This window comes from Microtus pennsylvanicus, chromosome 6 (assembly GCF_037038515.1).
Source record: "Microtus pennsylvanicus isolate mMicPen1 chromosome 6, mMicPen1.hap1, whole genome shotgun sequence".
Taxonomy (NCBI): domain Eukaryota; kingdom Metazoa; phylum Chordata; class Mammalia; order Rodentia; family Cricetidae; genus Microtus; species Microtus pennsylvanicus.
In genome coordinates, this window is record NC_134584.1 from 95,527,517 (window position 1) to 95,551,426 (window position 23,910).

The window sequence follows — 23,910 nt, forward strand, 5'->3', positions numbered from 1 at the left end:
ATAAAGCACATTAAACTCATGGACTATTTGAAGGGCTAGGAAGGGAATCTGGAGGGGGGGCTGGCGTGGAAGATGCTGCGGGAAGTGCTTTGCTGGTTCCTGTGATCAGATGATGAATGACATCATCACTGAAGCTGGTATCAGCCTTCTGTGCTCAACACTAGTGAAGGATGTGTCTGCACCCTCTGCACCCTGCTGGTGGAGAGCTTGTGTGCAGCCCTCATGAGCAACAGCTGGAGCCTGCCCTTCACTCTCATGGCAGGGCTGAGAGCCCCTGGACTTCCATAATTCACAGACTGGAAGTTGGCTACCCACAGAGCTGTGTGTGACTATCTTTTCTTTGTTTCTGAGACAGGGTCTCTCTAGGAGCCCTTGCTGTCCTGGATCTCACTCTGTAGACCAGGCTGGCTGCAGACTCACAGAGATTCACCTGCCTCTGCCTCCTGAGTGCTGGGATTAAAGGTGTGCACCACCAGGCCTGGCCTTGCATGATTATCATAAATTCTATAGATGAAGGTTACTTCTTGTTACTGTTGAAATCTACTAACTAATTTTTAAAAACATATGATGTGAATTTGGCTTTTTTGTATGTCTTAAGGGAATGCGACTTTTTTATTTTTCAGGTTTTTATTCATAATCCTCACACACGGAGCCAGCATTTCAGTGCATCCAGAGTCTTCCAGAGCCCCCTGGAGTCTGATATTTCACTCCTCAACATTAACCAGACAGTCAGCTGCCTGACTGCAGGGGTTTTGAACCCTGAGCTTGGCTATGATACTCTTTTAGTGGGGACACAGACCAATCTTTTGGCTTATGATATCTACAATAATTCAGATTTGTTCTACAGAGAGGCAAGTATACCACCTTTAACCATCAAGTCCCCATTACCCATTAATTCCCATAGGTTTGTGTGCTTGTTCTTTTTTTTTTTTTAAATTTTTGTCAGACAAGAAGCTTTTTGTTGATTGTGGTGTTGGGCATTGAACTCAGAGCCTTGGGTGTGCATGTCAGCTAAGTGTTCTGTTATTTATGCCCGTATCACGGGACCCCCAAACAAGACCACCACAGAGCTGGTATCCAATGCAAACACACTGAGGTTTATTGATTACAAGTTAGCTAACTCAGACCATAATCCGACATTCTGACACGGTGGGGGAGAGCAGCCTGAGCCTTCAGGGTGAGCAGAGTGGTACAACTCTGGGCATTTTGGGATTGGGTAAAAGTATATAGCTTTTGAATTAGTTGGTTGGGGTAGAGGGGTATAGGGGAATTTCAAAACAGTGACTGTCAGCAAACAAGAATGTTAAAACATCCAGATTGTGTGTGTGTGTGTGTGTGTGTGTGTGTGTGTGAGAGAGAGAGAGGGGGGGGGAGGGGGGTATGCTGAGATTAGGTCTCACTGTTGCCCAGGCTGCTCTTGAACTTGTGACCCTTCTTCTTCAGTCTTCTGAGTGTTAGGATTGTAGACATAGACCAGCTATGTCTGGTTCCACTTTATTCATTCTTCCTTTTTTTGTGTATTTGTTTGGTTATTCTTTTTTTTGAGTAGGATTTCTCTGTGTAGCTTTGTAGTCTGTCCTGGAACTTACTCTGTAGACCAGGCTGGCTTCAAATTCACAGAGACCCACCTGCCTCTTCTTGCTGAGTGCTGGAATTAAAGGCATGTGCCACTACCACCTTGCTTGCTCATTCATTTTTAATAAGTATATATGAGTAAAATTTTTAAAAAGTTCTTTTAAAAATACTTTTTATTTATTTTTTTTGAAAATTTTCTACATTTATACAATGTATTTTGATCATATCCACCCTCTGCTTCCCTCTAACCTCACCACCCATCTCCTTCCCAACTTCATATTCCCTATTTTTTTTGTCCTCTATTTTTTAAATGACATGAGTTCAATTAATGCTGTGAATATGTGCATTGGTGTGGGTCCATCCACTGGGACATGGACAACCTACTAGTGGCCAAGGAAAATTGGCTCTCCTACCCCCAACAGCAACAACGGTCCATAGCACCTCAGCTAGGAAAAAACCAATTTTCTTACAAAATGAAATCATGATATATACATGTAGGTTTTTATTTTTCCTATATTAAAACATAATTAAGGTACTATACAATTCATCTAAAGTACCCTATAAATTAGTTTGAAACTTTCTAGAGTTTTGGAATATTTGCTACAATCACTTTTAAACATTTTATCACCTCCAAAAGAAATGCCAAGCTTCAAAACAGGCACCCCCAGTCTCCTTTAGCTTCTTGCCTTAGACAACCAGTAGTCTGTTCTCATGAGTATGGTTTTGTGGTTGACTTGCTTTTTCCGGCATGTTTTCCAGGCTGGCCCATTTTGTACCATGTGTTAGTGTTTTTTCATTCCTTCTTATGGTAGAATAATGTGTCATTATATGTATATACTGGATTCCATTCCTTCATTCATTTATGAGTTAATGGACAGTCTGCTCCCTAGCTATTTTGGGTGATCTGATCTTTTCAGCCAGGCATAGGTAGTATAAGTTTGTAACTCTGGCACTTAGGAGCTGAGTGAGGAGGATTGTGAGTTTGAAGCTAGCCTAGCCTGGATTGTGTTTAAGGCCAGTCTGGGCTACAAAGCAAGATGCTATTTCAACAAAAGAAAACCCAAAATATACTGTTAATATCTTTATTTCAAATTACCGTGTATTGGCTGTCCTGGAACTCACTCTGTAGATCAGGCTGGCCTTGAACTCACAGAGATCTACCTGCCTCTGCTTCCTGGTATTAAAGGTGTGTGCCACCACTGCTAGCTACTGTGTCTTCTTGTAATTCTGTTGCTTCTGATAAGCACCATGACCAGAAGCAATGGGGGGGGCTTATTTCAGCTTGTTGCAGGAAGTGAGGGCAGGAACTCTGGAGAAGGGCTGCTTCTGGCTCTCATGAGATCATGTTTAGCTAGCTTTCTTTAAAAAGTTGCTTATTATTATTATTATTGCTGTTTTATGTGTATGGGTATATGTGTGTGAATGTCTATGCACCATTTACATTCCTGGTGCTCTTGAGTACCAGGAGAGGGTATTGGATCTCCTGGATCAATAGTTATGAGCTACAACCTTCTGGTGTCTGCAGACTCTACATGCACTTATTCAGACAAGCACACATATACAAAATAAAAACAGAATTTTTAAAAAATTAAAAGGCAGAAGTATAATTGTGAAGCCAGAGACCTCCTACTCTTCCTCTTCCCCCCCCTCCATCCTCATCTTCCTTTATCTCTTGTTTATTTTTTTTTAAATTTATTTATTTATTATGTATACAATATTCTGTTTGCGTGTATGTCTCCAGGCCAGAAGAGGGCACCAGACCTCATTACAGATGGTTGTGAGCCACCATGTGGTTGCTGGGAATTGAACTCAGGACCTTTGGAAGAGCAGGTGATGCTCTTAACCACTGAGCCATCTCTCCAGCCCCCTCTCTTGTTTATTTTTGAGATAAAAGTGTCACTAAGTTGCCCAGGCTGGTCTTGAACTCACGAAGTAGCCAAATTGGCTAGTTTTTGTCATCTTGACACAAGCGAGGATTATCTGGAAAGAGAGACCCTCAAATAAGAAAATGCCCATATTTTATTAGCCTTTAGGCAAGCCTATGGGGACATTTTCTTGCTTAAGAATTGATATGGAAGGACTCAGCCCTCTGTGGGGAGTGCCACCCCTGGGCAAGTGGTCCTGGGCTGTATAAGAAAGTATGATGAGCAAGCCATGGGGAGCAGGCTAGTAAGCAGCACCCCTCCATGTCCTGCTGTGGCTTCCCCTGCTGATGGACTACAAGCTGTAAGCCATAAAACCCCCATGTAGCCTGCAAGCTGTCCTCAGGGATTATAGCCTTGCACCACTAAGCTAAATAAATGCTTGATAATTATTGTTAAATTGCACCCTAAGGGGCTCTTGTTTTTCTACCTCCCTGTTAGATGATGAGAGTACCTCAGCAGCCACGGATTTTTTTTTTAAATCGCTGCTTATGTAAGAAGAGGAAATGAATAGCAGTCAGTGTTTTCATTTCATTGGCTATTTATGCTTCCTTTTTACTGAATTTGTTGTTCATTATTTTCTTACTTGCCATTTATTAGTAGAAATTAAGTTTGATATATTTTTCCAGTTAATTGTTACCTTTTATGCTTGTTTATCTCTCTATCTGTCTATCTACCTATCTATCCATTTACCTATTTGTTGTTTGAGACAGGGTCTTGATTTTTTTTGCTGATCTCAAGCTCCAGGGATCAGGCAATCCTGCCTCAGCCCTGTGCTTAGCTGAGACACAGGTGCAAGCCTGCCTACTTATTATTTACCATTTAACTTTATGTGTTGATTGGCTGCTCTTTTGCTAATTTAAATGTCTTATGAGTGCTGTCTTCTTACACATACATATATATTTAACAGGCTTTCTTTTGGGCCACCAACCAGCTCCCAAATAAAAACATGGAGACTTAATATTAGTTTATGTTTGTTTCTGACTAACTTTTTTTCCCCTTTAACTTAACCTGTTTCTTATCATCTCCATTTTGCCTGAGGGCTTTTTACCTTTCATTCATTCTGTAAGTCCTACTGTGTCTGGTTGGCTGGTGTCTGCCTGGCCCCAGGCACCTTCCCATCTTTCTCTCTTGTTCTCTCTTCTCTTGTTCTCCCACCTACTTATTCTCTCTGCCTGCCAGACCCACCTATCTCTTTACTGCCTAACTGTTGGTCATTCCACTTTTTATTAGATCAGTCAGGTGCCTTGGGCAGGCAAGGTGAAGCAAATACAACACATCTTTACATAATTAAACAAGTGCAGCATAAACAAATGTAACACATCTTTACATAGTTAAAATAATATTCCACACACGTATATTTTTTTAAATCTTTTTAGGTTAGCATACAGTGTATTGGGTTTCATCCTGTATGTTCTCAATCGATCTCCTTCCCGCTCAGCCCCCCATCTGCCCTGCCACTGCTTCCCTTTATTTCTCAGTTAGTAGCCCATTCAGTTTTCTTTTTACATTTAACCTACTAGCCTTTCTAGTTCCTGCCTGTTTCCTTTTTTGATAACCCAATTTTTATGTTTATGTGTATATATATGTATGTGTAATTTATGATATATTTACACACATGCTCACACATATTTAAATGTTTCATGCTTAACGATTATATAATGCTAGGTGTGATGGTTCAAAATATTTCTATCTAAAGGGGGTAAATTATTTCAGAACTTGGGCATTTAAAGGTGCATGCCTTGGTCATTGGGAGATGACCAGCCCCCCAGGAAGTCCTGGAGAGCCCTGGATTACCGGAACCGTGTGTTGTAGGCATTTAGTGTGGGAACTTGGCTCAGCATGTGCTGGGATCCCAGCTAGTTCTGCCCAGGTCACAGTGTGGGCCCAGGAGAAGCCTCACTGCCGTCTGAGGAGACAAGGGCAGAGTCAGATGAGCATCTAGAGGAAACTGATAACCTCACCCTCAGTGTGCCTGCACATCACTGTGTCCTGTCTTTCCTTCTTAGGTAGCAGACGGGGCCAATGCCATTGTGCTGGGGACGCTGGGAGACATTGCCCCCCCTCTTGCAATCATCGGTGGCAACTGTGCTCTTCAGGGCTTTGATCATGAAGGAAACGATCTCTTTTGGACGGTACGAAGAACTAAACGTTTTGGTACTCCTAAGCATTTTTACTTTTAATTTTCTCTAGATTTTTTTTAAACTACTGATCACACTGAATAATAGTTTCAAAGAAACAAATGGATTAATAGGGCTGGGAAGATGGCTCCATTGTCAGAGCACCCCCTCAAGCAAGGAGACCTGAGGTCAATCGTCAGAACCTACACGGAAATGTCGAGCTGGCTGCCTGCACCTGTATCTCAGCACTGAGGTGGTGGAGACAGGAGGATTCCTGGGGTTTACTGGCCATCCAGTCTAATCCAGTTGGGAACTACAGGCCAGTGAGAGACCCTGTCTCTAAGGAAGTGGATAGAGTCCCTGAGGGAGACACCTGAGGTTGTTGTGACATCCCTAGGCATACATGAACATTATATGTGTACCCATACCCACACAAGGACGTAGAATATGCACACATGTATATATACACACAAAAGACAATAATTTAAAAACAGGGTAATATGCAGAGTATGTATATGGATAACACTGAAAACTCACTGTAAGCCTTCCCCTCATGAACTGGTATTTTGAATGAAATGAAAAGGATGATTTATTAATGACTACTTGTTTTATTTTCAGGTGACTGGAGACAATGTTCACTCCCTGGCTTTGTGTGACTTTGACGGTGATGGGAAGACAGAGGTGTGAGGCCAAGCAGCTGAATATGTTTTCTTATGACAGCGACATTAGCTTCTCATGGCTGTTTTTACATGAGCTAACTGGTCTCTCTCCCTAGCTTTTCCCTCTCCCCTTCCCCCTCTTTTCCCTCCTCATTCATCTCCGCTCTTCCGCCTTTTCCTCCTCTTACTGTCTGTGTCTCTGAGACATTGGAGGAGGGAAGGCAAAAGTGTGTGAGACCTTTGTTATATTCGTAATCTTATAACCTGCTTCCGATGCTTTGGAACCTTAAGTCACTTTCAATTTTGGCTGACAAAATGATTTCTTTAGACATTCTGATAAATCTATATTATATAAGGAATACCCCTAGAGCTCAGATCCTTGAGGAGTTTTATGTGTGATGTCTCCTGGGCCCTAACCAGTCCACTTTCTGTGGACACGAGGCTCTGGTGTTTGAGACAGGGCCTTGCTGTGAGTGTACTATGTCCAAAATATAGACAAAAATGGGTTTGTGTCATTCCACAATACCCGGAATCATTAAGTAGCAGTAAATACCCAGGATGCCAAGGTTTTGTTGGCAGCAGTGTTCAGGTGGCCCTGCTTTCCTTGCTAACCCTGGCTGAGGCGAACAGACTTGTTTTACTCCAGTTGTAAGTGCCTGTGTTGCTCTCAGGTCACACATCGGACAGCACAGCGAAGCTATAAATCTCTCTGTGTATGTGAATATGTAGGTTACAGTGTGGTTACAGGGGCCTAAAGGCCTGAGAGGCAGGGGCGCTAACAGATTTGAATAGTCGCCCTCACCTGGGGAACTGAGGCCAATGCAGGAACTTCTGCAGCAGCTGCTACCGCTGTGCTGCCTGCTTGTCTGTCTGCCGCTGAGTCTGGCTTTAGAGTCACGGTGCAGCTGCAGCGGAGGCTGCAGAAGTGAAGGTCATGACCAGGGCTGGGCCGTGAACAGGCAGATGGTAGATTGAGAAGACCACATCCATATCAGGGATTTAGCTAAGCTGAAGCCCCTCAGATAGTAAGGATCATGACAGATCACTGTGCACCATAGCACTGTTAAGTGCTCAACTCTTAGTGAGGTCCAGGTGAAGGAGGTGCACCCCTCCCTCAGTCTGATAGGTCCAATAAGCTCTCAGGCCTGGCTTTCCTGATGCTATTTTAATACAGCACGTGCTCCCACAGACGTCAGTAAAATGGCAGCATTCTACTTCTAGAAATAAGGCCCCTGTCACCTGTGTGGCATGGATGGATGCTCCTAGACAGGTGGGACAGTCATGCTTTTACCAAGGGGTACATCCTCGGAGGTCAAGGCGGTTCTGGAACAGTAGCAGGAGCACCTGTGTCGCAGGAACACAGCTGAGCATGGCTTCCCTCGGCAGCAGGGGGCGCTGCTGACTCGGAAGGAGCTTGTCCTGGCAGGTTGTCCTGCTCTGTGGGATTAGCTGTGTGGAGCACTGGGTTTCTAGAGGGCTGGAGCTGGAGGGCAGCAACAACTGCAAAGAAAGGGCTTTTTTTCTATTTATGAAACACTGCTGTGTTTTATAGACTTTGGTCCTATGTCCCTTGCTTCCCTTTTTCAGCTCCTTGTTGGATCTGAAGATTTTGACATCCGAATTTTTAAAGAAGATGAGATTGTGGCAGAAATGACGGAAACAGAGGTAGGAACTGCTACCAGAGTGGTGACCTCAGGCTACTAGCGAGAGTGTTGAGCATCATCTCAGTCTGGGTGCAGAATGGTGACCTTGAGTCCAATTATTATTATTATTATTAATTTGAGACAAATTCTGACCATGTAGTTCTGGCTGTCCTGGAATTTATTATGTAGACTAGACCGGCCTCAGACTTACCCGTGTCCGTGTGCTCCCATGCCCCACAGTTTTTGTTTGTCTCATGTAAGCCTGTTTCCTCCTCTTGAATGTTGGGATTATGGGTATGCACCACCATGGTGGCCCAGACTTATTATAATGTAAAATTACACTTGTGGACAGAGAAGCGGAGGTGAGAAGTGCAAAAATCAATAGTGTAAAGACGTGTCTCTAGAGGGACTGGGGGTCTCGTGCTTACGTGAGTTCTCCCAATGGTGAATCCTTGCTGTCACTGGATTTTTGTTGTTTGTTTTGTCTTCTGAGACAGATCTCACTCTGTAATAACGAAGACTGGCCCAGAACTCACTGTGTAGCCCAGGTTGACTTTGAATTCATGACAATTCTCCTGACTCAGCCTTCCAAGTGTTGACATTACAGAGGTGAACCACCATGACTGACTTTTCTGAATATTTTAAAAAATTATTTTGTGAATGTGGATGTTTTGCCTATATGTAAGTCTGTGTACTATGTGTATGCCGGCAGGCCAGAAGAGGGTGTTGGATATCCTGGAACTGGAGTTACAGATGGTTGTGAGCCACCATATGGGTGCTGTGAATCGAACTTGGGTCCTCCAGAAGAGAGGCCAATGCCCTTAATCACTGGACCATCTCTCTAGCAGCTTATTAGATTCATTGAGGGATTTGTGGCCCTCCCCCAAAAACCAGCTAGAGCATTGCTCACTGGCCTGCCAGGGCTGGGATGTTAATGTCATGTTTCTCATACTAATTTGTGGTGAATCTTCCTGTTTGGTGGTCATCATCCGGGAGTGTTGGATTTCTGGGTTTGTCGTTAGTAGATGTGATGGCAGAGCTCTCTGAAGTCCTAGAAAAGGAGAGTGGAACATGGGATAGAGCCAAGGATCAGAGGGGACTGATCCACAAAGGAAAAAGGGACACCTTCACTAAGGACCTGCTGTCTTAGTTAGGGTCACTATTGCCGTGGTGAAGCACCATGATCAAAGCAGCCTGGGGAGGAAAGGGTTTGTTTGGTCATCCTCTGAGTCACAGTTCATGGAGAGAAGCTGTGACAAGAGCTCAAGCAGGGCAGGAACCTGGAGGCATCCCGGCCTGCTCCTCATGGCTTGCTCAGACTGCTTTCTTATAGAACCCAGGACCACCAGCCCAGGGATGGACCACCCACAATGGGCTGGGCCCTCCCCTTTGATCAATAATCGAGAAAATGCTCTACAGGCTTGCCAACAGCCCCATCTTATCGAGGCATTTTCTCAATTGAGGCTCCTCCTATCAGATGACTCTAGCTTGTATCAAGTTCACATAAAGTAGCCAGCATTCGCAGGACGTCTGGAGCTAACTTCATGAAAACATAGACTGTAGAATTGTTCGTTTGTAGCACCATTTTCCCATCCTTTGGTTTGCTGGTGGTGTCTACCCAGGTTTGACAGTACACACTACTAAGTACTGGAAGAGTGTGCTTTGAGCTAAGTAACCTGGATCCTACACAGTGCTTTGTATTCTGTTAAATGTGGAGAACAAGGTGTGAAGAAAATTACATAGCCAGTCCCTGCTTTGTACAACTTATCTCTTAATATCTTTTGTATTGGAGCCAGAATTAGAAATATATCTGTGTGGCCAGAAATCATTAACCCTGTTCAGCATCACATCCTATCCAGTAAAGTGTGCTCAGTCCTTAGAAAGCCCTGTCATATATCTGTGCAATGGATGCACCATATAAGTTTGCATGTCTGAGCTTTTAGTTTGGAAAAGTTTGTATATTCTTTTACCTCAAGCATACAATAAATTATAGAAAAAAGTATAAAGATAAACATTGGTTGTAGATTACAATTCTCTTTTTGTTTTGATTTTGTTTTCCCAAGACAGGGTTTCTTAGCCCTGGCTGTCCTGGATCTTGCTGTGTAGGCCAGAGTGGCCTCAGACTCAAAGAGATCCACCTCCCTGTGCCTTCCGAGTACTGGGATTAAATGTGTGTGCCACCACTGCCTGGCCAATTACAATTCTTGAAACAAACTATAGTAAAAGTTAAGCCAGTCAGTCAGCAAAACCTTTCATATAGATGTGTGTAATAGCATCTGTTGTGTGCTCAGCTCATTCCTCATTACATGTATATTATTTTTAAAAATACTGTTCTGAAAAGTCCCCTATAGCTTGATCTACCTTTGTGAGTTTGTTTAAATTTGATTGTCCAACTCTGAAGTAGACAACACAGTGGTAGAGAAGAGGACTCCTTTCCCCTGTAATGGGTTCGAGTGCTTCTGGGCTGGGGTTTTCTTCGGTGCTTGTGTTCCTGAAGGAGTCACTGTGAGGCACAGTTCAAGTGGTTCATTTAGCCACGTGAAGCAGAGAGATCTCGGGCTTGCTGTTTTTGTGGATACCTATAGGGCAGATGCCGCGCTCCTGGAGGTCAGGTGATGTCTTGCCCTCTCACGTCATTTGGTCTCCCTCGTAAGAGTATTTCACCTTGTGACCCCACCCCACTGCGTACAATGTAGAGCATGTCTCCTGTTCACCCAAGACGGAGGAGAGACTTTCCTGGGGAGTCTGTCTCCTATTCACCCAAGACGGAGGAGAGACTTTCCTGGGGAGTCTGTCTCTGTTCACCCAAGATGGAGGACTTTCCTGGGGAGTCTGTCTCTGTTCACCCAAGATGGAGGACTTTCCTGGGGAGTCTGTCTCTGCTCACACAAGACGGAGGAGAGACTTTCCTGAGGAGTCTGTCTCTGTTCACCCAAGACGGAGGAGAGACTTTCCTGGGGAGTCTGTCTCTGTTCACCCAAGATGGAGGACTTTCCTGGGGAGTCTGTCTCTGTTCACACAAGACGGAGGAGAGACTTTCCTGAGGAGTCTGTCTCTGTTCACCCAAGACGGAGGAGAGACTTTCCTGGGGAGTCTGTCTCTGTTCACCCAAGATGGAGGACTTTCCTGGGGAGTCTGTCTCTGTTCACCCAAGACGGAGGAGAGACTTTCCTGGGGAGTCTGTCTCTGCTCACCCAAAATGGAGGAGAGACTTTCCTGAGGAGTCTGTCTCTGTTCACCCAAGAGGGCAACGGCAGAGCAAAGAAACCATTCCACTTAAATCCGGCTCGGTGAACCAATGAGTTTAACTGAGGCTGCAAACATCACTGAAAAAAAAAACTCCCTTCCACTCCTCAATTGTTAGCTCCAGAAACTTGGAGAGGGGAGAGGAGAGGCTCTCTGCCCCTTGTGAGTCTTGTGAGCCATACCCCTGCTTCCATGAGTGAATATTGTTGACCCCGTGGTGTGAGGGTCTTGTGGGAGTACTCAACATGGCAGCGGCCATGTCCTGCCTGGAGAACCAAGTTCCTCCATACAGGCATGTGATTTTATAAGGTTACATGCTAGGTTAATTTGAGCTTATCGAACAGCCGTCTCCTGTGTTCTTTTGCAGATCGTCACCTCTCTGTGTCCCATGTATGGCAGTCGGTTTGGTTACGCCCTTTCCAATGGCACAGTTGGGGTTTACGACAAAACAGCCCGATACTGGAGAATTAAAGTTAGTACGGTCAGGCGCACCTGCTCAGGGATTGCAGATTTCCGGCACTGAGAGACTCCTTTACTAATTATGGGAATTCTCTTTCAGTCCAAAAACCACGCCATGAGCATTCACGCTTTTGACATCAATTCTGATGGCGTGTGTGAGCTGATCACTGGGTGGTCTAATGGAAAGGTGAGTGTCTGTTAGGAAATGCACGTGTAACTCTAACATCTGCTTATGGATTGGCTGCACGACGTGGATAGATCCTGAGTAAAGCCCAGGCATGATGTTGTCATAGATAACACAGTGGAGTTAGTGAGTGGGGGTGTACTCCAGAGAAGGGCTTACATTTCCGTTGTAAAGCTTTGCCCAGAAGGGTAGTTCTGAAAAGACAAACATAGTGACTAGCCTTGGCTGCCTGGCCTTCGGCCAACACCTGTGTCATTGCCTGGACCAGTCCTTTCAAGTGAGTGTCCTTCATGACTGTTCTTGAGATGTCTTGCGGATCAGCTGTCTGTTTATGGGGGAGCCCTAAGAAGTCTGTGTAGTTTTTATGAGGAGAGGATAATGTTATTAGAAAGGATTGTACAATTGTGCTGTGCCTGGTGGCACACACTTTGGATCCCAGCACTTGGAAGGCAGAGGCAGGAAGATCTCTGTGAGTTCAAGGCCAACCCCTGATCTAGAGAGAGAGTTCCAGAACAGTCAGGGCCACAGTGAGACTGTCTCAAAGAGAAGGTTGCTATAAGGTAGAAAATTGGGATGCTTCAGTATTCTTTAAATGTTAGGGATAACTATATTTTATAAATGTACAAATCATAGTGGTACACTTAAAAGAAATTATGTCTATTTATTTAAGGAGGGCAAGTGTGCCATGGTACATGTGTGGAGAGCAGAGGACAGCTTGAAGGAGTTAGTTCACTCCCACCACCATGTGATACCTGGGCTCAAGCTCAGGTCTTAGTACCAGGTCATTGGTGCCTCTCACTGAGCCGTTTTGCCGTAAAGATGTGATTTATACGTAAACCTTTTGTTTTGAAATGGAGTCTTATTACATAGCCCAGCCTTGCCTTAAACTCTGTAGCTTTAGGTGGTCTTGAATGCAAGGCATGCTTCCTGTCTCAGCTTCTTGCTTGCTGGAGTTACACACACCCCAGCTCCCAGGGCTGATGTTAACACTCTGATGACTATGCTCTGAGGCATGGGCCCTGTTTTCACTCTTGTCTGGCTATTGATCTCCATGTGGAACCATGAGCAGAAAGTTCAGAAGTTTTCCTAAGAGCTCATAAGTGGCAGGTGGCAGGGTGGAATCTAGGTAGATGGGCCTTGGACCCCGTGTCTTGTCCTGTGCTGTATGTGCTTTACGGAGCACCTCCCAGCAGACCCGGTTCTTCACAAGGGACGTTGTGGGAAGGGCAACTTCTGTTGAAAAAGACTCATCTATTTTGAGGATGCTTTGGTCCCTTTGTGTGTGTGTGTGTGTGTGTGTGTGTGTGTGTGAGAGAGAGAGAGAGAGAGAGAGAGAGAGAGAGAGAGAGAGAGAGAGAGAGAGAGAGAGAGAGAGAATGAGAATGACAAGGTCTTACATAGTCCAGGCTGGGGTGTGAGTGAATGACAGGGCCTTACATAGTCCAGACTGGCCTCAGACATAATGTGTACCCGAGGATGACCCCACCCCATGCTCTCAAGTGACAGGATTGCAGGTGTGTCACTGAACCTGGCTGGACTGAGTGACTTGCTAGCTTTTTGTTGCTGTTGTTTTTAAACTGTAGCATAAATGATCTTTATGTTCTTATTTAATTTTCAGGTTGATGCTCGGAGTGACCGGACTGGAGAAGTCATATTTAAAGACAACTTTTCTTCCGCAATTGCTGGCGTGGTAGAGGGAGATTACCGGATGGATGGCCATGTACAACTAATCTGCTGCTCGGTGGATGGGGAAAGTAAATTGGGCTAGGAAAAATCCTTGAAAAGTCAAAATTTCAAAAGTGGAAGTGGCCATGCTTAGGGTCCTATCTTCTGTTAAGTCCGAGGCTACCTGCCAGGCACAGCTGAGATGAAGGGGAACCTCCTGGACACGAGCGTGGAGCAGGACCTGATCCGAGAGCTGAGTCAGAAGAAGCAGAACCTGTTGATGGAGCTCCGCAACTATGAGGAGAACACGAAGGTGGGGCTCTGCCGAGGTGGGGCTTCGCTGTGGAGGGGCTCCGCTGAGGTGGGGCTTCGCTGTGGAGGGGCTCCGCTGAGGTGGGGCTCCGCTGAGGTGGGGCTCCGCTGAGGTGGGGCTCCGCTGAGGTGGGCAAGTGCAGAGCCTAAAGTGCTGGCACCGGCCAAGGTGGTTCGCACGTGTAGGAGAGCGCCAGGGTCAGTGCTGGGTCCTCCTGCCCACCCGCAGACATGCAGATTGCCTCAGCCTTTTGGTCACTGCTAGAATGAAGAGTCCTGAAAGCTGGGCATGGTGGCACACAGTACTTCTCAGAGGCTAAGAAGAGGCTCCTGAATTCTAGCCCAGGTTACATTGCCAGATCTGCCTCAAAAGAAGGAGCGAGAAGGGCTGGAGAGATGGCTTAGCAGTTAATGTGTCTACTGCTCTTGCAGAGGGCAGAGGTTTGGCTCCCACCACCCACTGCAGGTGGCTCAGCTGCCTGTAGCCCCCGCTTTAGGAGATTCCGAACCTTCTCTGAAATCACCTAGCGTTTCACTCACACATGCACTTCCTGCCCCATCCCTACTCACCTAGTTAAAATAAAACATAAAGGGTTTTTAAAAGGAGAACTAGAGATGAGAAGGAGAGACTTACAGATGCATTTGTAAAGGGCATGACAGGTGCAGTGGACCACAGATGGGGACAAGGAATGGGTATTCCACAGAGCCAGATAGAGCAAAGGCGCTAACAGGGCGAGCAGGTTTCAGAGGAGTCACAAAGGTCAGGTTGATGGGAGGGGACATCCATCCTGACGCTGAATAGCCCTGGTAAACTTGCATTTTCCTCTCTGAGCGACTGAGCTGAAGTTAGGGGGCCGTGTTTTACAGGCAGAACTGAGCAGTCCCCTGAATGAGGCTGATGGGAAGAAAGGCATAATCCCAGCCAATACCAAGCTCCAGACTGGCCTCTCAGTCAGCCTGGGGAACGACGTACAAGATGCGCATGCAGAACTAAGCATTTCCACTTCCAATGGTGAGATACTACTACAGCCGTCCTGGGAGGTGCTTGTGCTGTCTTGGAGTAGCTCCTAAAATGCCATCGCCTTCTCTTTCCAGATACCATCATCCGAGCAGTGTTAATTTTTGCAGAGGGAATCTTTGTGGGTGAAAGCCATGTGGTCCACCCCAGCATCCACAACCTTTCCAGCTCCATCTGCATCCCAATCACCCCTCCCAAAGATGTCCCCGTGGATCTGCACCTGAAAGTCTTCGTGGGTTACAGAAGCAGGTGACCCTTTTGTCACAGGTCCTTTCCATAGAGACTTAGGAGGGCAAGACGGGTTGGTTTGCTGTTAGACTTACCCTCTGTCAGACCAGAGAAGCCATTGAAGGGTCTGCCACCAGTCAGGGTTTTCCCGTGACCTTTATATCCCTAATTTGAATTCTTTCCAAAGAAAAAAGGTATGTAAGTTTCAGATGGTTATTTTCAATTTTTAATCAGATGATCTCAGGGACATAAAAACTTTTAACATGTTTGAGTTTTTGGTGAAACTCAGTAGTAGAATTTGTGCTTAGCATGTTCAGGGCCCTGGGTTTGAGGCTCAGCACCACATGGAAGAATAATTTGATAATTATTTAAATGCAATTTGGCCACTAACACTCAGAGGGGTGGGAGATATTTATATGAGGTGCAGTGTTGAAGCTAATGGGGAGCCCTACTACACTTGTTGAAGATAAAGGCCTTTTCATGTTGGGCATGGTGGTACAGGTCTGTGATCAGAAGCAGGAGGATCAGAAGTTCCAGGCCAGCCTGGACCACAAGAGAGTTCAAACCATACTGGGCAACTTAGTAAGACCCTGTTTCATAAAAACAACATCAACAAAATCTGTCAATCAATAAAAATCAAAGGCTTTTTGTATTCTTCCGGGGTGTTGTAAAGCCTGGTACATGAAAAGGGACATATATTATTTCTAAATCTCAACCCCATTCATTGGTACAGAATTTTAACTCTCAAGTTTCCCTCTCTTTCTTCAGATATCTTTCTTTAGATATCAATTGGTGGTGACCCAGTAGTGAGTTTATTTTTTGGCCTTCACTTTGAAATCGCATTGTACTGAGTCAGGGATGGAGGTGTATTGTAATCCTCCATCTCAGTAGGCAGAGGCAAGAGGACCAGGAGTTCAAGGCCAGCCTGGACTACATAGACCCTGTCTTAAAAATGCAAGGGTGGGGAGCACAGATTAACACTACACTAAACACTTCTCTCATACTCATTGGTTGGCTGTAGCACCCAGTTCCATGTATTTGAATTGACAAGACAGCTCCCCCGATTCACCATGTATGCACTGACCAGCCCAGATACAGCCAGTGAGCCTGCCAGTTACGTGAGCTTCGTCATTGCAGAGCGGGCACAGAGGGTGAGTGGTGTTTCATCTTTCAGTTCATGGTTTGCACTTCAGGGTCTTTTTGCTGTTCCTTTGTAGACGGAGGGATGTGAGTCCCAGGCTGCTGGTGTAAACATGAACGATGTAGCGTGGGGTTTGCTAAGCAACTTCTAGGTTCCACTTAATTTATTACTAACAAGTGCGTGTGTGTGTATCTATGACTGTGTGATGTATGTGTGCATGTCACAGTGTGAGTGTGAGGTCAGAGGACATTTGCAGCTGGTTCTCTCCTTCCTCCATGGGTTCTAGGAATCACACTCATGCCATCAAGCTGACATGGTTTACTGACTGAGCCGCCTTGCCTGCCCTGGCTAATAACTTATAGTTGTTGTAATTATAATATTGTAACTGTAATAATTATTGTAATTGTAATAACTTATACATTAATGCTTTTAGATGTGCTGGCATAGGCCTGACTGCAATTCCAGAGCTTCAGAGGCAAGAGGGTTATGAGTTGAGAACAGCCTGGGCTGTATGGTGAAACCCTGTCTCAAAAAAACAAAACAAAACTCAAAATTTGCTGAAATTTTTCTTCTCTGAACTTTGAAAGATGCACATGTGCACACACACACACACACACACACACACACACACTTTCCCCCATTAGTTACAACTGAATTCTTCCCAGTCTCCATTCCTCTCTTTCTTTTGTTCAGGTATTAGTTGGTTGTCTTGACTTAGTGTTTCAAGAGAAGCCTAGGATGAAATGGAGAAAGGGTATATATATTTAATGGAGAAAGGTATATATATCAAACAGTAAAACTAGAGAAATTCCTTCTATAATGACTGTACTTTAAAAACTGAAGTGTGCTGTGTTCTGTTCATTTTTTAAAGATGGTCACATGGCTCAACCAGAACTTTCTGTTGCCAGAGGACAATAACATTCAGAGTGTCCCATTTCAAGCCTGTTTCACATCCTTACGCAATGGTGGCCAGCTCTACATAAAAATAAAGTCAAGTGGCGAGGTAAGGCCTTGTGCCGTGGCGCTCTGCTGTGCTGTCTGGTCATCCATGAGCAAAGTGAAGCATACTGTCAAGGTCACAACAGCAGGTGTCCCACCCCAGTGTGTCAGTTCATCCTAGACACTGGGCTCACTCTAGAGCAGCAGGGTTCTGCCTCCTCCTTTGCTTTCGTTCCTTCCACTTACAGTTTGGGAAGAGCTGGCATCTTAGTTCATTTTCTGTTACCATGACAGAATACCCTGGAAGAAACAACAGAGGAGAAAGGGTTTGTTTGAGTTTTAGTTCCAGGCCCACAGTCCATTGCTGTGGAGAACTTGCAGTGGCTGGAGCTTTACATTGATGACCATGTTTATGTCCCAGTCAAGACAGAGAGCAGGAACTAACGTGTGCTAGTGCTGTTTGCTCTTTTCCCTTCAGTCCTGCCCCCAGTCCATGAACTGGTGCTGCCCACATTTCAGGGTGTGCCTTCCCACCTCAGTTACCCTAACTAAGAAAACCCCATGTAGGCTGCCCACAGGCCCTCCAGTCCAGTTCAGTTCAGTCCATTAAAGCTCCTTTACAGTTGATTCTAAATTGTGTCAAGTTGACAATTAAAAATAACTGTAAGAAGCAGGGTGTGGAGGTTCAGGAGGCAGAGGCTGGTGGATCTCTGTGAGCTCAAGTCTGGGCTGTCTCAAACAAAACAAAACACCACCAAAAGCCCAAAAATAAAAACATAATCATGATGAATGGGAATGAATATAGAGGGGCACTATTCTGTAAGGTCTGGAGAATAATCTATCTAAGATAGTCGTTCTTTTTATTTTTGTTTTGAATGAGTAAATTTATTGGGTATATAGCAAGCAAAAGTGAGAAAATCAGTAGCAGGCAGCAGAGAGAGCAGTAGCCAACAGACAGCAAAACACCATCAGATCAGGAGTTCACCGCATCCAGCAGAGATGACTAGAGAGGCCAATTGAGAGAGCATTCCACAGTAGTACTATCAGTTGGAGTCCACAACACCCAGCAGACATGCAGTGGAGAAACTGAGGCAGTCAGTTGACGTCCCTGATTGAGCTTTCCCTCCATGATTGAGCTGCTCACTGTGGAACTTCTAGCTTCCATTCCCACTGCAGACATTTTTACATTATGAGATAGAACAATGTCAGAAGTCACTTACTGTCTAGCTGTTCTCAAGGACACCGTGTTTTTCTTGTTGGACTGTTTGCTGTGTTTCTTTCTCTTGGTCACAAAGCCAGGTGCAATGGTATGACCTATAGTCCCAGATACTTGGGAGGTTAGGTTTGAATGACACTTGGCACAGAATCATATTAATTGTTTGGCTAATGTTGCATTTAGTTTATAAGGATAGAGGAGTGACCTTTTAGCCGGCTGCAAGCAATAATGACTATGGTTTATAATTCCCTAAAAGCAGCTTGACTTCATCAATACACAAACACACATTTGTTGTAGAATAATCCTTTAGTGAAGATTTGTCGCTGTGATTGGTTTAATAAAGAATCTTGCTGGCCAATAACTGAACAGAAAAAAGTTAGGTATGGGAGTCAAGAGTAGGAGAATGCTGGGAAGAAAGGCAGAATCAAGGGAGTAGCCAGTCAGCTGTAGAGGGGAGCAGGAGATGAAAGTGCCATGCTATGGTACCGCCATGTGGCAGAGCATAAACAAGGAACATGGGTTAATTTAAAATGTAAGAGCTAGTTAATAATAAGCCTGAGCTATTGGCTGAATTTGTAATTTATATTAAGCCTCTAAGTGATTATTTGAGAGCGGCTGTGAGACAGCCTTCCACCTACACATATTCTCAAGAATTGTGTGTGGGCGATGGTGGTGCACGCCTTTAATCCCAGCACTCGGGAGGCAGAGGCAGGTGGTTCTCTGAGTTTGAGGCCAGCCTGGTCTACATAGTGAGTTCCAGAACAGCCAGAGCTGCAGAGAGAGTTCCCATCTTTAAAAAATCAAACCCAAATAACACAAATAAAACAAAACAGCAAAAGAATTGTGTGGACCATTGAGAAAGTCAGGTGCTATTTCTCATCCATCTGTGAGGATGCTAAACTTGCCTATTTTTCCCTGGGTAGATCACTGTCAATACTGATGATATCGATCTGGCTGGTGATATAATCCAGTCGATGGCGTCTTTCTTTGCCATTGAAGACCTTCAGGTAGAAGCAGATTTTCCTGTCTACTTTGAGGAGTTACGAAAAGTGCTGGTGAAGGTGAGACCCTGGCAGCCTCCGGGCTGGAATATTTCTCCTAGGAAATGAGGAAAGATGTGCATGTATAATGCGTGTATGTACGTATGTGTCCTTACATGTACATAAGCTATGTGATAATCCTGTTCTAAAAATTTTGTAAGCCTTAGGTGATGGTTGGTGAGTTCCTTAAGGGACGAGTGTGAAATGGTTACTCTTCATCCCACGCATACCCTGGTTCCAGAGGATGCTCTTTCAAGCCCACATCACATCATTACTTCTGGCCATTTAATCTGCTCTTTCCACTTTGGTCTTGAGATCATTGCTTTCCAAAAACCCAAATTCAAAATTAAAAAGGAAAAATAAGTGTAACACCCGATTTTGTGTTACACCCTCGGTACAGTTTGCGTGCCACTGTACCAAACACAAGTCGAGCAAGGGCCTGGAGATTGAAAAGAACACACAGAGAGACCAGGGTCGTTAGAAAGGAGATCAAGCCGACTGCCATTTATTTAGACTTGGGGAAATCCTTAAGTAGCTAACTGCTGCACAAGGATCTCCGCCCAGGCAGGTGGGAAATTACTATAATAACAATGGAGTAAATGCCCTGCAGCTAACCACCAGGCAGGGCAGGGAGAGCACAGAAACACACAGGAAGCTTAGTTAGCTGATCATAAACTGTCCCCGCTAATGCACCCCAGGAATAAGGGAGACCAGGGCCCTACAAATAAGGATTATGATCTGCTGCAGTATAATATGATACTCTTAGGGGCAGGGGCTGCAGCTTAGTGGTAGAACACTTAATGCCCAGAGTTCTATACTTAGTATTGCACTGCCCCCTCCCAAGGAAAACACCCTTATAGAAACCAAAATCTCATCCGTTATCACCACAAATCACTAAAACCTTATGTATTTTGCTTGGACTCTTGATTTTGGCATAGGAAGGTGTAACCTGGGGTATTATTCACTGAAGGAGATGAATGGCTGGCAGTGGTGGTGCAGGCTTTTAATCCCAACACTTAGGAGTCAGAGGTAGGCAGATCTCTGTGGGTTCGAGGCCAGCCTGGTCTACATAGCAAGTTCCAGGACAGTAGGACTGTCTCATAGAGAAACCCTGCCTCGGGGGTGGGCAGGGATAAGGGGAAAAGGAGATGAATGTAGAGGTACTTAGGCTGGTATGACCCCATGGGAGGAGGAGGGGCTCTGTATGTGGCAGACAGTGTCTTCTCAGTCTTCTAGAAGCTTGTGAACCTTATTAATTTCTGTGTGTTCTCGGTCTCTAGGTGGATGAGTATCATTCTGTGCATCAAAAGCTCAGTGCCGACATGGCTGATAACTCTAATCTCATCCGAAGTTTGCTGGTCAGAGCTGAGGATGCGCGTCTGATGAGGGATATGTGAGTATTTGCCATAGCTGGGGTAAGCGCAGAGTCAAACAAGTGAGCAGTATGGAGTAGGAACTCTCAGATGCTGCTCGGTGGAGTCTAAATTGATTCCATTAGCATTGATTGAATTGGCAAGGCTAAAACTGTACTCTGTGACCCAGAAATCTTGCTTTTAGGGTAAGGCTTAGAGAAACTTGTACTCATCTATAGCTAGCATATTTATACAATATTCATAAAGACAATATTTATAAAAAAATCTTGTATTTGTCTGCTTCCCATTGGTATAACAAAAATGCCTAAGACTGAATAACATATAAAAAGAGCAGTTTATTTAGTTTTTGGAGGCTCGAAGTCCCAGTCATGCTGCCCTGGTTCTGGTGAGGGCCTTCCTGACTGTATTGTCCAGTGGTGGACGGCACCATAGCAGGAGTGCATGCAAGAGCAGGAAGCTGTATGCAGCACTGGAAACCAGACAGACTCATCTTTTTCTCTTACAGCCGTTCTCTTGTGAAAACTAACCAGAACCCAGTGAGATCTTCTTAATCTTTTTCAAAGGCTGATGATCTCATACATCTCGTGCTATACTGTTTAAAAGGTCCTACTACCTCTTATAATTAACACCTTTGAAGGGCACAACTTAAACCATATCAAAATCATAGCAAATCCTCAAATCCAAAATAACATCAACAGTATATGGGATGTTATGAGATTCATAAGTAGAGCAATGAGTTGAACCGCACGAAGAGCTGAGAATGAAAGCCCAGTGCAGACTGGCGTAGTCAACCTGGGTCAGACTGGGGGTTTTGTTTTCTTTCCCAGATAGGGTTTCTTTGTAGTTTTGGAGCCTGTCCTGGAGACTAGCTCTTGACTTCAGGGAGTCTAATAACAGGCAATTCATCATCAGCATATTTAAAACACAGTACAATTTGGGAAAAAGGTTTCTGGGCAACAGTCGGTCCAACTAGTCCAGTTCCAGGTGCACAATAAAGCTTACAGTGTGACATTAGAGACTCTTACACAGGGTGGGGACTGTAGCTAAAAGGTCTAGAATCCAGTTTGCTCTCTGGATAGCGTAGCGGTCAGCAGGCTATATAAAGTACTTGCCCCTAAGGATGGGCTACAGTCCAGGGAGGGAAGAGTCTGGGATGATAAGTCTGAGGAATTTGGGTAAGCTGTGTCTCTTCCGAGAGCAAAGGGTCACCAGGTCACTAACAGACTCCACTGTCAGCTTTCTGGACGGAATGCAGGCATTTGGTTTCTTTCCCTGCATTGAGGAGACACTGCTTTGTGATTGACATTCCTGATTCTCTTAGTGCTTCTGTGAGTACAGGGTCCTCTGTGGCCCCAGTGATGTGCAGCTCCCGATGATCCCCTCTCTCCAGCCCCTGGCAGACACCCGTCTACTTGACGCTATCATTTTTGGCAGTTTTATAGATTCCTCATAGAAGTGGCATTATGTAGTATTTGTCGCTTTGGGACCGGCTTATTTCCGTGTTGCATATTACAGTTTCCTTCTTTCTGGAGGCCTCCTAAGATGTTTCTCCAGTTTCCGTGGGCTTTCTCACTCGTGTGTTGTTCTGTGAGCAGCGCTGCAGTGCACACGGGGCGCTAGCCTTTTAAAGACCCCCATCTCAGTTCTTCTGGACAGCACCCCGAAGCAGGTTGCTGGATCATATAGTACTTCTGGTTTTAGTATGGTTTTGTGAAGCTAGCCTCATACCTAGTCATCCTGCCTTGGACCTCCTGTGCAGGGGTTGAGGGGGGCGGAGGCTGCAGGGCGGGGGGGAGGGGGAGGAGGCTACAGGCCTGAATGCTTAGTCCTCCCTCATCGCTTGTGCTTGTTTGCTCTTTGCAACTTCAGTGATTTATTAATTTTGGAAGTGACAATAAAATGGTGTTGTGTTAGCAGGAATACACGGTAGGATGGCTTTTTATTTGTTCTAGTCCTGTTTGTTTCTCAGGAGCTGCTCTGAGGCTTCTTCCTTCATTTGGGTATCAACCACTTCAAGGGTTTTGTTTTTGTCTTGTCTCAAAAACTGTTCTAGTGCTGGGCAGTGTACCAGGCAGTGGTGGCGCACACCTTTAATACCAGCACTTGGGAGGCAGAGGCAGGCAGATCTCTGAGTTCAAGGCCTGCCTGGTCTACAGAGTGAGTTTCAGCAGAGACAGGGCTGCTACAGAGAAACCCTGTCTCAAGAAGCCAAAAACCGGGGCTGGAGAGATGGCTCAGTGGTTAAGAGCATTGCCTGCTCTTCCAAAGGTCCTGAGTTCAATTCCCGGCAACCACATGGTGGCTCACAACCATCTGTAATGAGGTCTGATGCCCTCTTCTGGCCTGCAGACATACAGACAGACAGAATATTGTATACATAATAAATAAATAAATATTTAAAAAAAGAAGCCAAAAACCAAAACAACAACAACAAAAAGCTGTCTTGCAATCATTTTTTCCATGTGAAGTTTGAGCCTATGTATTATCTATTCTTTGCTTTATGAACAGTAGCTTTGCTTTATATTGCATTTTTTGTAATTATAGTTTTCTGTATTAATGAACACTTGATTTTATAAAATGCTACTTAAGAATTTCCAGATGTGGCCAAGTGTGGTAGTGCACACCTTTAATCCAGGAGGCAGAAACAGGTGGACTGAGTTTGAAGCCAACTTGGTCTATAAAGCGAGTTCCAAGACAGCCAGGAAACCCTGTCTTGGAAAACAAAATCAAACAAACAAAAGAATTTCCAGATGTGTCCTGTAAATGAGAGTTTTGCTTTCGATAGTCAAGTACTTCTGGGTCTCCAGCTTGTGCTGTTGTTTCTCTGATATTGGTAACTTTAGCATTGGGTTTCACACAGGTGAGGCTCCTTCCTGGAGGACTGAACTCAATTAACTAGGCTTGGTAGCAAGGACCCTTATCCACTGAGTCATCTCACTAGCTCATGGTTTTTTAAACTTTATAAAATATGAATCTGAGTCTGTTCTCTGGAAATATTTTAATAGGCCTCTTTATCTAATAAATTACTAATTTGAAATTTAAAGCCGGCTACTGCCTTGCTGACCCCAGGGAGGTAAGCTTCTAAATCTAAACAAACCATGGACCAATTGCTCAGAAACCTCACTTGTTTTCTATCTATCTGCAAGAAAAAGGATATTTTGATGGAAACT

General features: G+C 44.9%; 1 protein-coding gene across 3 annotated transcripts in view; it reads left to right on the forward strand.

The window, feature by feature from the left end:
* Positions 1–23,910, forward strand: part of Bbs2 (Bardet-Biedl syndrome 2) — a 353,246-nt gene that overhangs the window by 322,813 nt on the left and 6,523 nt on the right. For 2 of the 3 annotated variants that reach the window (XM_075976900.1, XM_075976899.1), the window contains 14 exons: positions 624–855; positions 5,511–5,632; positions 6,236–6,298; positions 7,864–7,941; positions 11,533–11,637; positions 11,725–11,811; positions 13,427–13,562; positions 13,647–13,786; positions 14,653–14,797; positions 14,881–15,052; positions 16,053–16,182; positions 17,044–17,175; positions 19,251–19,388; positions 20,648–20,760. In XM_075976900.1, coding sequence (XP_075833015.1) covers positions 624–855; positions 5,511–5,632; positions 6,236–6,298; positions 7,864–7,941; positions 11,533–11,637; positions 11,725–11,811; positions 13,427–13,562; positions 13,647–13,786; positions 14,653–14,797; positions 14,881–15,052; positions 16,053–16,182; positions 17,044–17,175; positions 19,251–19,388; positions 20,648–20,760 — 1,793 coding nt within the window. Of the gene's footprint in view, positions 1–623; positions 856–5,506; positions 5,633–6,235; positions 6,299–7,863; positions 7,942–11,532; positions 11,638–11,724; positions 11,812–13,426; positions 13,563–13,646; positions 13,787–14,652; positions 14,798–14,880; positions 15,053–16,052; positions 16,183–17,043; positions 17,176–19,250; positions 19,389–20,647; positions 20,761–23,910 lie in introns of all 3 variants that reach the window. The other variant, XM_075976901.1, reaches the window with a different exon arrangement.